The sequence below is a fragment of the Syzygium oleosum genome, unplaced genomic scaffold (genome assembly GCF_021117445.2).
Source record: "Syzygium oleosum isolate NSW1041296 unplaced genomic scaffold, Sole_v2.1 Sole_v2.19, whole genome shotgun sequence".
Taxonomy (NCBI): domain Eukaryota; kingdom Viridiplantae; phylum Streptophyta; class Magnoliopsida; order Myrtales; family Myrtaceae; genus Syzygium; species Syzygium oleosum.
In genome coordinates, this window is record NW_026607503.1 from 578,842 (window position 1) to 593,334 (window position 14,493).

Here is a 14,493-nt window from a genome sequence, read left to right on the forward strand (position 1 = left end):
AAAAGAAGGCTACTGGGTGACTTTTTTAATAATGTCGTGTCGATTTTTCTGGCAAGCAAATAATCAACATAACTTAAATAAAAGAAATTTGAAAGTGAAGGAATTTAAATGGGTGATTGAAGAATTATGATGCCGAACTAAGCGCTGTACAATTGATTTCATTGAATGCGTATGGATCTACCTATTAGATTTCGGAATTCCTTAACATGGGAATATAGATTTCGAGTCGACTCGAAAAAGAGGAGCAACTTTCACCTTTTTAAATTTAGAAATTCATTTGACCAAAAAAAAAGTTTAGAAATTTATTTTTCTAATTTTATGCATGAATATTTTTGTCCAATAAAAAGTTATTTTGGTTAATTAGTCCATTGGTGAAAGTTGGTAAAGCTAATTTTTGGAAACCATTTCACGTCGTACAAGCGCACGTGAATATCCATGTTCAAATCTCAGTCCGAGCTAGTAGTAGTGAAAACACGCGAGTTCAATCCTCAAGTCTGCGATCCTCGCCTTCCCTCCTCGCCTTCTTCTCTGCGTTCCTGAGGAAATCGCGATCGCAAGTATGGCGAGAACGTTCTTCGTCGGTGGCAACTGGAAATGCGTACGTTCGCCGCCATTGCTTCCTCCTCTCTCTCTACTGTGGTCAAATTGAGACGTGTCTTTGATCCCTTTCGCGGCTCTATGACCCGGGACGCTTCGAATTCCCCGTAAAACTGATCGTGCTACGTGCTGTTCTGTGAGTTCGATCAGGCGACTCTCGACCGCGTGATCGATCGATCAATCTGTCTACCTGTGTCGTGTTTTGTTGAATTTGTTCAATCTAGGTTGATTTTGGGAACTGTGGACGGCTGACTCGTGTTTGCCGTGCCTGGTTCGACTTTGATACGTGCTGGGCTTGTGATTCGCTGCAGAATGGGACGGGCGATGATGTGAAGAAGATCGTTAGCATGTTGAACGAAGCCGAAGTTCCTCCCGAAGATATCGTGGGTGAGATCATTTTTTTGGCCCTCTGTTGTATTTTGGAGTTCCTGTTCGGTTGTTGTAATGTGTATCTGCATGAGATTGCGAGCATGTGATCTTATCTTCGGTCTTTACTTAGTTGTCCTTATAGTCATTGTGGTGAAGCTTTTGTGATCTTTGTATTTACAGAGGTGGTGGTGAGCCCTCCGTATGTATTTCTTCCTCTGGTAAAAAATCTGCTGAGATCTGATTTCGGGGTCGCGGCGCAAAACTGTTGGGTCCGCAAAGGCGGTGCCTTCACCGGAGAGATCAGGTAATCCAGTTCTTGAAGGCTCTTGGAGCTTCTGATGTGCCTGTTAAGTTCGTGATCTTTTTGTAATTGGTGAAGTCTAGCTGATTGCTTAGAGTTTGCTTAGACCTTCAAAATTGGCTATTCATTTTCCTATGATGTCTCATTCTGGCTGACTCGTTTGGACCGCAAACTTTCATTATTTGGCTGGTTTATGACCTCTCAATTTTGCAGAGTAGTTCTTGTCAGAGGTTTGGTTAAAGGCCTAAAAAATTGAGAAGGTCTATAAATGTTTATGTGCATTTCCAAATCGGACCATGTCAATCAAATGAAAGACTGCAAAAATGTAGAACACTGCTGAAAGATTTTTTTCTTAGAGCAATGTTGGCAATTCGATTAAAGAGCTTTTCTTAGAGCAGTAATAGCAGTTCAGGGATAAATGGAGTAATGGTTTGCCATACTAACAGAAAGATGCAACTGTCCTTTTGAATGACCATTTGGTCTTCTGTAACAAAAAATAGTGCACTTGTCAAAAACTTGCAGTTTTCCTTTTTCAATTTGACTTAATTGTAAAATAGCTCCAGATGTCAAAGTTTACTGCGTATAGGAGGTATTCTTGTATGCAGAACCTTTCTTCTTGTGAAATAGAATGTGAACTATGCTAAGCAGTAAGCTCCACATGTCTCGAAAGGTGCCGAACCATTCAAGGTTTAAAGTGCACTTCAGCTGCAGTTTACCATGTTGGAGTTGTATAATTTGTCACAATTGTCCAGATTGTTAGTGTATTTAATCCAGGACTTTTATGCCTTCTTAGTGTTAAATAGAGCAAAAGGCTAGTTATGCAGTCCCATAGTATGGTTATTACCTCCGAGTTATGATCAAACTGGTGATATTAACTGTGTTTGCTATTTTTCCTGGTTCTCACTGTTGAATGCTTCCAGACAATTGACATCATTGGATCTGTTAATCTCAATCTCAATGGCAATTGCATTTAGCTGACAGTTTAGTCTCCTCTATTTTTGCATGCCACTCAATAAATTAAGAGTTGCTAGCCCACTTCCTGTTTTCAAGTTCGATACTTATGTGATGCTGAGTTTTACGTTATGCAGTGCTGAAATGCTTGTCAACTTGAACATTCCTTGGGTCATCCTCGGTCATTCTGAAAGGAGACTTCTTTTGAATGAGTCGAATGAGGTATACGACTGGACAATGTCACAGACTCCCTTCTAATTATCAATCCTTCAAGTATCTCCATTCATTTTTTTGCCTCTTCTCTTCATTTGTCATTTGAGAACTCGCAAGCATTGATGGAATATCCGATTGCTTTGTTTTGCTCTACAGTTTGTTGGTGATAAAGTCGCATACGCGCTATCTCAAGGCCTGGAAGTGATTGCCTGTGTTGGGGAGACTCTTGAGCAGCGTGAATCAGGGTCTACAGTGGCTGTTGTTGCTGCGCAGACAAAAGCAATTGCAGGTACTTCTGTCTGACCAAGCCATCTCCTTAATACGGGAATATGGATTTTGAACAGATCTTTCTGTGTTTCTTGAATTTCAGGACCACCAATGTACGTGTGCATGGTTCGCCTAGTCAGGATAGATTTCTTTTGTTTAAACTTAATATAAAAAATGCATGACCTGTTTCAGTGGTTTTGCAGAGAGAGTTTTGAACTGGGATAACATTGTTTTAGCCTATGAACCTGTTTGGGCTATTGGAACTGGAAAGGTTGCAACTCCGGCTCAGGCTCAGGAGGTAAATCCAGTGCTCATTTGATATTCCTTCTCTTGAAAAACTTCCATGGATCTACCTGTGCTTGTAAAGCTGGCTCTTCTCCAAATTAGCTCGCACGTAGAAATGCACGTATTTTATGTTTGAATAATACATACACAGGGTTTTGACTATTCTTTCTACAACATCGCTTAACATTATGATGTAAAGTACTTCTAGACTTCTTAATGGAAAATAATTATTGTATTTCCAAAATCCACAACGTATACATTGGTGGAATAGGCTGGAAACATGAAGGGAGTTTGTCTTGCACCCATTGATTGGCAGAAGAATTCTTGTAGCTTGCCTGCCATCCTTTCTGTTGCTGTGATTTATCATGTGAATGGATATTTATGCTATGCATCAATTTTTTAGATATTTTACAGTTTTTACGATATTGCTGCTCTAAATCTACACCTAATGTTGCTTTGTGATCCTGTGTACCCGTGTCGTCTCATGTGCTTGCACAACGTGCTGACTCTTGGTTCTTTTATGATCTAAATATGTTATAGTAGCTGAATAACTTCTTGTGTGTTAGGTCCATACAGAATTGAGAAAATGGCTGCATGAAAATACTGGTCCCGAAGTTGCTGCATCTGTCAGAATTATATATGGAGGTATATTTTTGGGTTTCTGAAGCCAAGTGTTTCGGATTAATCGACTCCTGTCGTAAGCTGGAATTTCTATTGATCATTAGTGGTTCGTCAAGTTATTTCATTCTATGTCAACAATGCCTTCTTTTCTCTCCCCCTTCTCTATTTCCTTTGAAAAGAAACTTCTCAAAATCCCTTTCGTCAGATCGGAAAAAGAAGGACAATAGTGGAGGAAGCTCCTTCCTAGTATTACAATTTAATTCGGTAGATTTGTTTTACCTAAATGCACATTTATTCTAGGTTCTGTTAATGGAAAAAATTGCAAAGAATTGGCGGCCCAGCCAGATGTGGACGGATTTTTGGTTGGCGGAGCTTCCTTGAAGGTGATCCTGTCTTTTAGCATATTTTATCACCATTTGTTGTTGTTCTGTTCGTATGGGTGCCTCATCTGTTCTCTTTCTTGAATGTGATCAGCCGGAGTTCATCGACATCATTGAGTCTTCAACAATGAAGAATAACAACTAGAGATCAAATCAGTAGTAGGCCGTTCAGCCTAACCATTTGATGCGTGCTTTCAGGAGATTATACTTGTAGTTTTTTCCCTGTATCTGGAACCGCTGGGGGCTGCATACTTTCTGTTACTCAATACTCTACTTTCTCGTGCTTTTTACTGTGAGGATAACTAAATTTTCGGATGGAATAAGAGATCCAATGAGATGACTGAACTGGTATTAGCAACCCTTTCTCAGATTTCTTGCTATGCAATCAACCATTGAATTCGCTTCCATGGCAACATCATGAGAAAATGGACCGGGTGTATAAATCTGCAATGGGGATGCAATCGTGCAAATGATGGTTTCTCGCTGTACATGTTTGCCTAAATGTATTGTTCGATAGATACACGACGGATTTTACCTGGTGGAAGACGAGGCTTTGATGTGCCCGTGGCTGGCATGCAGAATTATGTAGTTCATACAACGCATGGAAAGAGCGGTTTCGCGACATCAATCGACCCCATGTTTCCTGAAGTGGCTTCAGAATCGGCTATTTCCCCTTCCGAAAGCCTTTCATCCTCGTTAAACTTGGGTGAGAACTATTGCTGAAAAAAAACACGAATCATAGTTCTTTTGGATAATCCTGAGGAAAGTGTCACTAGGGTCGGGCCTAACCTTTTCGGTAAGTCATATTGAAATTCTCCACTTTTATTAGTTTTTGGTAATTGGGCGCATGCTACGCGCGTGCGTGAAGTTGAGTGAGTTTTTATCATAGGAGACATACTAGATATATTTTCTTTCTTTCTTTTTGTCCCTTTATTATTTTATATAGGGATCATGTGGGAGTAAATTCATTTTCTTTCATTTGCTGTGGGGTTCATATTGATATAAACAAGAAGCGAAACTCTTCGGCTATATGGTCGTTAGAGATATTTAACTACGGCCAGGCTGATAAATCCGAAAACTACAGTTTTTTTGGATAATTAACTTAATAAGTGAAATTGAAAACACAAAAAACCAAAATGCAAAGAGCAAACAAAACACCCACTTCTTCAGGGTTTTGCTTGGCATGCACTATGCAGGATGACATTGACTGTCACTGCGTCTTCGTCGTTTATCAAGATTATATAAAACTATGAGGTTAGCCTTAGCGCATAGCTCTCGTAGCTCAGTTGGTTAGAGCACCCGTTTAGTAAGCGGGAGGTCTTGAGTTCGACTCTCAACGAGAGCATTTCTCCTTTTCTCATATTCCTCTTCTTTTTCCTCTCTCTCTCTTCGGGCGTCAGTTAAACTCTTTTGGTCACATTGATAATACAAAAATCGCATTTCGAGACGGGCTCTACGCATGTAAATGTCTAGGCATTATGCCCGACGTGCACACCACACCCGCTTTCACCTACGTTTCCATCACGTGACATCAATTTTCCCCGTTTCACAGTAGAGAGTCCGAGGCGGTCAGAGCGCATCGCGTTGCGGTTCGCCATTCATGTCATCCCCCCCCCTCTGTACTCTCTCCCTCCCTCTGCATGTGCAGCATGCGCTGGACAAAGAAAAATTATACCCACGAACCATCCAAGAAAGCGCACAGAAACTTCGCTTGCAGAATTCCACGAGGACGGCCATGCGCTCCTCGATGTCTAAACCTTAGGCCTAACGAAAGAGATCTTTACCTAATCCCAGTCCTACGTCTGCCTTTGAGATTTGGCGCTTGAATTTCAAAAAGAAATGCTTTATTGGAAAAGTCTTAAGACCGACAGAGGAGGCGAAGTTTCTTCTCCTTTGGCCTAACCCCGCTTTCAACGTGTACGTGAGCCCATGAAAGACGCTCTCTCTCTCTCTCTCTCTCGTCCAATCTTCTGTTCATGTTGGACTCTCTGTTTTAGATTGCTGAATTCGAAGCTTCCTTTTCTTATTTTCTTAGCTATTTTTCTCGAGTGCATTAAATAGAAAAAGAAAGAGGAAGCTTCATTTTCCATTTTCCTCCAATACCCAAGTTTGAGCATGTTAAGAATTGTCCGGCACTTGGATCGGGAAAATTACCAAAACAATCTTAAACTTATTGTATAGATCAATTCAGTCTTAAACTTCTTAATTTGGCCAATTTAGTTTTAAGCATTTTGATGATTTGCCAATGTAGTCATTTCGACTAATTTTGGCCAGCAACTGTTGACGTGGGTGCAGACCGTCTTACGTGGTATGGCCAAAGCTAACGTGGATAATTTTTGCAATTTTTTTATAATTTTATGAATTTTTCCTTTTTTTCTCTTTTTTTTCCTATTCTCTCTGCTAATCGCAGGAGCAACAAAATCCAAGCTTTTGTTGATTCCTCACCTCATCGTACTTGAACGGGCTTTCTCTATGCAACGTTGTATTTGAAGAGCTCCCCTCGGCCAACCCTCGCCTGTGGCCAGCAGTCACCGGCGATCACCGAGGCTCGGCGACCGGTGGAAGAAAATCAATAATGATGAAAAAGGAAAGAAAAGAAAAGGAAAAAATTCAATAAATCTTAAAAAAAATTATAAAAATGGTCAATGTTTGTGATTTCCGGTCAATTTTGGCCGGAAGGACTACATTGACAAATTATCAAAAGGTTTAAGATAAAATTGATCAAATCAAAAAGTTTATGACTATATTAACATTGAATCTTAAGTACCCGCACGCGTAGTCCACTTTGCAAACTCGTGATGGACATTCTCCAATTTTCAGTCGACCAAAATTCCTTTTCAAGTTAGTCGAACCTTGAATCTTAAGCAGATAACAGCATTCCAATTCCAAGTGTAGACGATCACCAAACCACAACTTCTCAAATCATATGATTATAATTATAGGGTCATCGAGACGTACACATATCGAAAGTATATATATCAAACCCTAGAGCACTATCATAAGCTGCGGGCTACCACGTGTTTGTGCAGCCACTTCAGCTACTTTTCTATGCCTCTGAACTCACCTTACAATAAACCCAAATTAATTAGAAAACTATCACAGTCTCACACCCTAATTTCTTTCCCTTATATGAAAACCAAAGAGAATGAGCCCTCGGTCAATGCCGGAGTCAAACCCTGAAGTTCTTGCCGGTGAAGGTCTGGCCGAACTGCCATCCGGCGGGGATGATGTTCCAGGAGGTGGAGGTGCGGCGGTCGCTGCCCGTGACCCGGAAGGAGAGTGACTGGCCGACGAGGACGGCGTCGGACTGCCAGTTCTGGCCCCAGTTGCGGCTCATGCTCATCCAGCCGGTGCGCTCACCCTTGACGCTCGCCCTCACGATGTCCCCCGCGCCCGCCACGTTGGAGATCAGCACCAGGTTGAAGTACCGGAAGCCGTTGATCGTGAACCTGATGCCGCCCTGCTTCCGGCACGGCACCCTGTGGTGATTACGCGAGAAAAACGCAAAGGTGAGGAAGTAATTCTCACGGGGGCTCAAGTTGCGGAAATGAACAGGCGAAAGCGACCACGTTAGCTAGTGTCGAAACGACACAACGCAGGACGACCGACAGTTATAACTGACCGTTACTAAAAGCCGCAATGCAACGTTGGATGCATGTTGGCGAACACTAAAGTGTGGAAACATAGAAATTCCTCCCCATGATCTGACAAGAAAACGGAATAAAGGAGGAAGGCCCACAAATGGAATCTAACCTCCAATTGCTCTGTTTAGTAGCTAAAGTCTATCCTATTCAATGCTCAATTTCTGTCTTAAACAGTGACAGTTCTTGCACACATCACCTCTGTCACTGTTCCCAAGACCATCTACAGCGATAAAATGGAAAACGAGGTTGTGCATGTTCAAACATTCGAGCCATGAACTAATGTTGGCGAAGAGTCGTGAAGAAGGGGGGAAATCATATTCAAAATGGTCCCTTTACCTGCGGTACGCGACGGGGACGATCCCGGCGCGGTACTCAGCGATCTTGAGGAACATGGGCATGGCGAGGTCAAAGTGGGGGCGGGGAGGGTTGCACCACCCGCCATTGTCGTTGGGGAGCGCATAGTTCGGGGGGCAGAAGTTGGTGGCCGTGACGAATATGGAAGCGCTGCCCGAGTGGCACCACTGTGGGTCGTTGGCGCACTTAATCTCGAAGCACGCGCCGCAGCTGAACCCGTTGTTGAACAGTGCGGTGCTCAGCGCGGCCGTGTTCACGCCATAGCCCTGGCTGTAGAGGTTGCCGTAGCCACAGGCTCCACCTATGAAGTCGTAAAGGAGAACATCAGGACAAGTATCAGATTCCATTTTGATGGGTCTATGAGACTGCTGACTCTGTGACTCTGCAGTTTGTGAAGTTTTCGTTGATTTCACGGGCATCAGTGAGGAGATTCGATGGTAAATGAAAAGATTCGAACGCAAAGTAGGATTTGGATGAGGGTCATCACACAATGTGATGACCACTGACTGAAGTTCCTAGAATCTATACTGTTGGCAAGTTCCTTGGTCAATTCATTCTTTACTTGATGAAAGCGACAGTCAGTTAATTAGCTACAACCGTTTAAACATTTCCTCCACGAGATTGGCTAATTCATATTTCTCTTTTGAAGGTTGGAATTGTGGGAGGTGGGCTCTGCTAGTTGTGTGAGAGGTAATTTTGGGAACTAATGGTTGAAAACAGGGGAACAAGACCAAACTAGGTGCATATTTCGAAGGCACGAGAGTAGAAGTGTTGGGAGAGCAGAAAATGAAGAAGTACCCATGGTGCCGGAGGCGTCGGCGCCGCCGTAGAAGGTGGCGTGAGCGCTCTGCCACGGCCCTTCGGTGTAGATGCCTGGTATTCTTGCTTCAACCATCCATGTTGTGGACAGGGTGATACTGAGAAGTGCAACAGCCAGAGCCATCACACTCGCTGAAGCCATTGTCTCTGCTCTAGGATGCTAATGAAGCTGGACTTGGGGAGAGAGAGAGAGAGAGAGTGTGTGTGTGTGTGGGGCGACGAGGAGACTTCAACTAGCCCTGCTTATAAAGACGAAAAAACAGGGGCGGTGCAATTTCCTCCAAGATTTTTGGCCCACCCTACTTGGCTCATCGTACCATATGAGCTGCACATGGAACTCCTTAAAGTGTCAATTCTTGTGAACGGAATACAATGCGATTTTTCAGAGCTTTCGGTTGGTAAAAGTGTTAACTCCTTTTTCTCGATCATCTTTTAAGGTTGCTACGCAGGTAATTACGAATTAAAAAGCTAGCGATTTTGAATCACTTTTGCTCCCCGACCACGGTTTTATCCCAAGATAAAAGCTAAGTACGTGTTAGCTTTTATCTATAAAATCTTTCTTCAAGTGCAAGATAAGGAGTAGGTTAAGAGTATTAGATATAGAGGTAGGTTATGAAAAATTGAAGTGTGTATTATGGAAAAAAAATATAAAAGAAGAAATTGAATGGTGCATGATAGTATACATATAGTCTTGGAACTACAAATTAGATGTGCGCTCTTTTGATCGTAAGCCTTACAGCCCTTTGACCTTACTCAGGACATCCCAAGCTCGATCAGTCCTGAGGCAATTTGGGTTGGCTTGGGTGAGGGTGGTTAACGAGGGTCGGGCTTAGTAGACCCGACGGCTCTTTGAGTTTACTCAGGTCATCCCAAATTCGATGAGTCCAAAGGCAACACAGGTAGGTTTGGGCAACGGTGGTCAACGAGAGTTGAGCCGGGGCAACATATGAGTACACCCGACCTTCAACCGTATCCTATGCTCCGGCCAATCACGACCAAAAGTATTTCAAGCAAAAAAGCATTTCTACCTATGAAAAGGGCACCAAAAAAAGGAGATGCACAAAGTGATGATTCTAAGTGCAAGTACAGAGTTGGCTTTTGCTTCAATCCGAAGTTGAGGCGTGAACGGTGCTTTGATGCGGTTTAGTGACATTTTGGGTCCATTGGGTTTTTTTCTGTGCGTATATGGTTGGTCCAATCTATCATCACATGATCATATGTTGGTTTATGAGTTAAAGTGTAGCATCTTGGATTAGTAATTAATTAGGTTGCTAATGAAGTTGCTAATTGGGTTATTGCCCACCACCATAAATTTTTTTTGTCAAACAATGATCTGAGGTATTTTCCTCCTTAAGACTCTGTATTGATTTGCCTCCAATAAAGTCCAGTCGGTAGTGAAAAGAAAAACACAAGATTTATGTAATCACAAGAAATAAATTTTAAACAATTACAATGTAAAATAACCTTGATATCAGCTGGGTAGATGAGGATGGCTAAATTAGTGTTGTGAGTGATATTCGAAGAATTGCAAATTAAGGGTCGGTTTGTTTGAAAGAAAATTGTTTCCAAAAAATTATTTTCCGAGTTTCCGGGGGTTTAAATGACGAAAAACTAATTGATATATGAAAAATGTTTTCCTTGGACTGAAAGCAATAAACTTTGATTGTGGAAAACGATTTCCCTTTCTGATAAGAAAGAAATTACTTTTCCTAAACTGTCAAACAAATGAAAACTAATCACGTTTCATGAAAATGATTTTCATGAAAAATATTTTTCTTTTTTATAAACTTTTCAATAAAAAACAAATGCTCTCGAAAATCAATTTTGCACTAAGGTTCATTTGTTTCGTGTAAAACATTTTATTTATTTCCCGGCATTTGGTTCGCTTAGGAAAATGAGTCGACAGAAAATATTTCTTTACCAAAACTTAAATTTAGGAAAATTATTTCGTCTTTGAAAGAATCGAAAAACGTTTTTCAAAATATGATTATGTATCGGCACTTAAATCCATAACTCTACGCTTGGGCATGAAAATCCCAACGTTGGTTCCCAGTTCCCAGTCTTCACGACTAGGTCTCTAGCAGTCGGGCCCAAATCCATCGAGGCCTAGCTTGGGACCTAGCTTGGGTCCCCGGCGCCTACAACTGGTCCATCGAGGCTGGGCCCGAACTCCTAGTGCCCATACCCGATGCTCCGGCACCCAAACTCGGGCCCATAAAGGCGGTGCTCGAGATTCCCTTGATTTATAATACTTTAGTTAATTGTTTGATACAAAATGCCCATAGTGAGCTGGGAAGACTTGAAGAGGGATTCCCTTAATTTGTCAACAAAAAATAAAACTAACTTTAACAAAGTTGGCAAAAAAGGCAGCACAACCAAACTGAATTGTGAATTTTTGAATGAGAATAATGGGATAAGAACTTTTGAATGACTAATTGCGAATATGGTCAAACTTTACTTAAAAGTGTTCAAAAAAAGAAGAGTTGGTCAAGCTTGGATAAGTGAAAGTTTGACTTTGAACGTGATTTGTCATAAACAGTGAACAAGATAAGAGAACTAAAGATGGATCTATGCAATAGAGAGCAAAGAAATTTTACAAACGAAAAGGGAGGTTAAATAGGAAAAATACATCCCCTTAGTCCTCTATTCCAATTCTCAATTAGGTGAAGGATTTTTTTTTTTTAGATTTTCGCCGCTGCTAATAAAGGGGAAAATTATCAAAAAAGTCCTAAACCTTTTGTAATTGTGTCAATTCAGTTCTAAATCTTTTTTTTTTGCCAATTCAGTCCTAAACCTTTTACAATTGTGCCAATTCAGTCCATCCGGCCACTTTTGGCCAGCCGGCGCTGACGTGGACGCCGGGCGGCTGACGTGGCAATATTTTAATAAATTTTTTTATTTTTCGAATTTTTATTTTTATTTTTTTCTCTTTTTTTTTTCCCTATCTTCTTCCCCGGTCGCCAGTCCGGCAACTGGCGACCGGAGAGAGGCTGAGGCCGGCGAGTTCCACCTCGCTGGCACTGGCGAGGGCGAGCCTCGCCCTCGCCGGGCGAGGTCTGCCATGGTGAGGTCGAGCTCGCCGTCGCCGGGCAAGCTCGACCTCACCCGGCGACGGCGAGGCCTCGCCCAGATCGGGGCAGCATCGCCGTCGTCGGGCGAGCTCGACCTTGCCATGGCCAACCTCGCCTGGCGACGGCAAGGCCTCGCCCAGATCTGGCGAGACCTCGCCGTCACCAGACTCGACCTCGCCCTGGCCATGGCGAGGGCCAGCCTCGCCCATGGCCAGTGAGGCGGAACTCGCCGGTTGATGGACCGGTGACCGGGGAAGAAGATAGGGGAAAAAAAAAAGAAAGAGAAAAAAAAATAAAAAAAATATTAAAATATTGCCACGTCAGCCGGCCGGCGTCCACATCAGTGCCGGCCGGCAAAAAGTGGCCGGATGAACTGAATTAGCACAATTGCAAAAGGTTTAAAACTGAATTGGAAAAAAAAAAGGTTTAGGACTGAATTGGCACAATTGCAAAAGGTTTATGACTTTTTTGGTAATTTTTTAGGCTTTATTTAGTTCGGCGGATTCGTCCGATAAGGAAAAGATAAAGTGGGGTGCAAAGAAAGAAAAGGATGGGAAGACAAAAGAGTCCGCGTTGGAAGACGGAGCATAAAGGCCCCGTTTGGTTCAGCTTTGGGAAGGGGCTTTCGAGGCCGAAAGCCCCTTCCCAAAATGCTGAACCGTTTGGTTCGGCTTTCCGAGTCCGAAAAGCCGAAAGCCAGCATTTGGAATGCCGAAAGCCCAAAGCTGGTCCGGACCAGCTTTGGGCTTTCAACATTCTACAAATGCTGAAGCCTATTTTTCCCTTCCCAAATTGCCCTCACTCAAATTTCAATTTTCCAGTTTTGCCCTGTTACTGTTCATCTTCTTCACCGTGAGGGTGGCTGGCGAGGCTAGCCGGCAAAGGGCCGGCGAGGTCGCCTGACCTAGGAGGCTGCTTGGGTCGCGCGACTCTAGGCGACCGCCGACCCAGGCGACGGCGCCTGGGCGGTCGCCCGACCCCAAGCGGCCGTCGCCTGGGTCAGGCGACCTCGTCGGCCCTTCGCCGGCCAGATCCGCCCTCGCCGGCCCTTCGCCGGCCACCCTCGTCGTGAAGAAGATGAACAGTAATACGGGCAAAACCGGAATATTAAAAATAAAAATTGCCAAAGCCCTTTGCAAAATTTTTTTTACCAAACACTACTTAGGCCAAAGTAGCTTCACAAAATTTTTTTTACCAAACACCACTTGCATTTTCCCAAGTGGCTTTTACCTAAAGGTATTTGCATTCCCTCAAGTTGCATTTGAAAAGCTGAATCAAACGGGCCCAAATTCAATACCTTGATACGAGGAGATTGCGGAGGAAGAGCTCAAAGTAAACTTACGAATGACATCCCAATTTGACCCGTATTCATTTAAAAATATTTAAGCCATTGAATAATGGGGGTCAATTAAGATATATTAATTGATTTGCTTTGCACCGCATCCCCAATACGAGACATCTTTTCATGACACTTTCGCGCGTGCGCACCACGGGTCGCTTGCATGAACATTTCGTCATGGGTTGCAAGTAGAGGTGGCCACGGGCCGGTTTTGGCCCGGAACCGGACCGGAACCGGCCCGGTCAAACCCGGGCCCGGCCCGTTGACCGGGCCCGCGGTTCGGAACCGGAACCGGCCCGTGGCATACGGGCCCGGTTCCGGTTCCGAAAAAATTTGAAACGGCCGGAACCGCCGGTTCGGGCCGGTGCAAAAAAAAAAAAAAAAAAAAAAAAAAAAAGCTGCGAGCCTGCAGGTGCGAGGGGCTTCGCATCAAGCGGCTGCATTGCAAGCCATCTTTGCGCAGAGCAGCCATGGCCTCCGCGGCCGGCCATGGCCGGGGCCGGCGCGGAGGTCGCCGGCGTCGGGCGAGGGGGCCCTCGCCGGCGTCGGCGAGGGGCCCTCGCCGGCGTCGGGCGAGGGGGCCTCGCCGGCGTCGGGCGAGGCGGCCCTCGCTGGTGGGGCGAGGCCGGCCTCGCCAACGCCGGCGAGGCTCGGCCTCGCACAAGCCTAGGCGAGGCTCGACCTCGCCGGCGTCGGGCGAGGCCGGCCCTCGCAGGGCCGGCCCTCGCTGGGCGAGGCGAGGCCGGCCTCGCCGACGCCGGCGAGGGCCGCCTCGCTGAGGCCGGCCTCGCCCGACGCCGGCGAGGGCCGCCTCGCCTGAGGCGGCGACCTCCGCGCCGGCCCCGGCTATGGCCGGCCGCGGAGGAAGAAAAAAAAAAGAAAAGGAAAAGGAAAAGAAAAAAAACAGAAAAAAAAAATCGGAACCGGCCCGGAACCGGAACCGCCAGAGGCGGTTCCGGTTCCGGTTCACACTTGGCCACGAACCGAAACCGCCGGTTCCGAACCGGAACCGGTCGGTTCCGAACCGTGGCCACCTCTAGTTGCAAGTTTAGAGTGGCTAGAGTTTTTAGTCAATAATCAAGCTCCTAACATGATCACTTATCGACGTTCATGAATTTTGTACGATTTGCTGACCATCCAAAGAAACATGATCATGCCTGCCCCTAGTCATGTGAAGAACATCATCCAGTTCTTACATCATTATGCAGCCTTATGAAGCGAGATTAAGTTCAATCAAGCCCGTGTGTTCTTTGACTTTGTGAGGCTCACCATCATTCTTAGG

General features: G+C 44.5%; 2 protein-coding genes and 1 non-coding gene across 4 annotated transcripts; 2 read left to right on the plus strand and 1 right to left on the minus strand.

Moving 5' to 3' along the window:
* The first annotated feature begins 435 nt into the window (after positions 1 to 435).
* Positions 436 to 4,342, plus strand: LOC115670181 (triosephosphate isomerase, cytosolic). 2 transcript variants are annotated; one of them, XM_030591390.2, is made up of 9 exons: positions 436 to 598; positions 909 to 984; positions 1,147 to 1,270; positions 2,356 to 2,440; positions 2,588 to 2,720; positions 2,902 to 2,996; positions 3,550 to 3,628; positions 3,905 to 3,987; positions 4,079 to 4,342. In XM_030591390.2, exons 1-9 carry the CDS (start codon positions 560 to 562, stop codon positions 4,127 to 4,129), a joined length of 765 nt encoding a protein of 254 aa, XP_030447250.1. In that variant the 5' UTR covers positions 436 to 559; the 3' UTR covers positions 4,130 to 4,342. The 2 variants fall into 2 exon arrangements, with proteins under 2 accessions (XP_030447250.1, XP_056175826.1); XM_056319851.1 differs by lacking the exon at positions 436 to 598 and adding an exon at positions 616 to 821.
* A 913-nt stretch (positions 4,343 to 5,255) lies between these two features.
* TRNAT-AGU (transfer RNA threonine (anticodon AGU)) lies at positions 5,256 to 5,329 on the plus strand. The gene has a single exon. It is a non-coding gene; the product is annotated as a tRNA-Thr (tRNA).
* A 1,569-nt stretch (positions 5,330 to 6,898) lies between these two features.
* LOC115670180 (expansin-A4-like) lies at positions 6,899 to 9,031 on the minus strand. Its single transcript, XM_030591389.2, has 3 exons — positions 8,781 to 9,031; positions 7,965 to 8,283; positions 6,899 to 7,463 (listed from the first exon to the last, which is right to left on the minus strand). Exons 1-3 carry the CDS (start codon positions 8,941 to 8,943, stop codon positions 7,154 to 7,156), a joined length of 792 nt encoding a protein of 263 aa, XP_030447249.1. The 5' UTR covers positions 8,944 to 9,031; the 3' UTR covers positions 6,899 to 7,153.
* Positions 9,032 to 14,493: the final 5,462 nt, after the last annotated feature.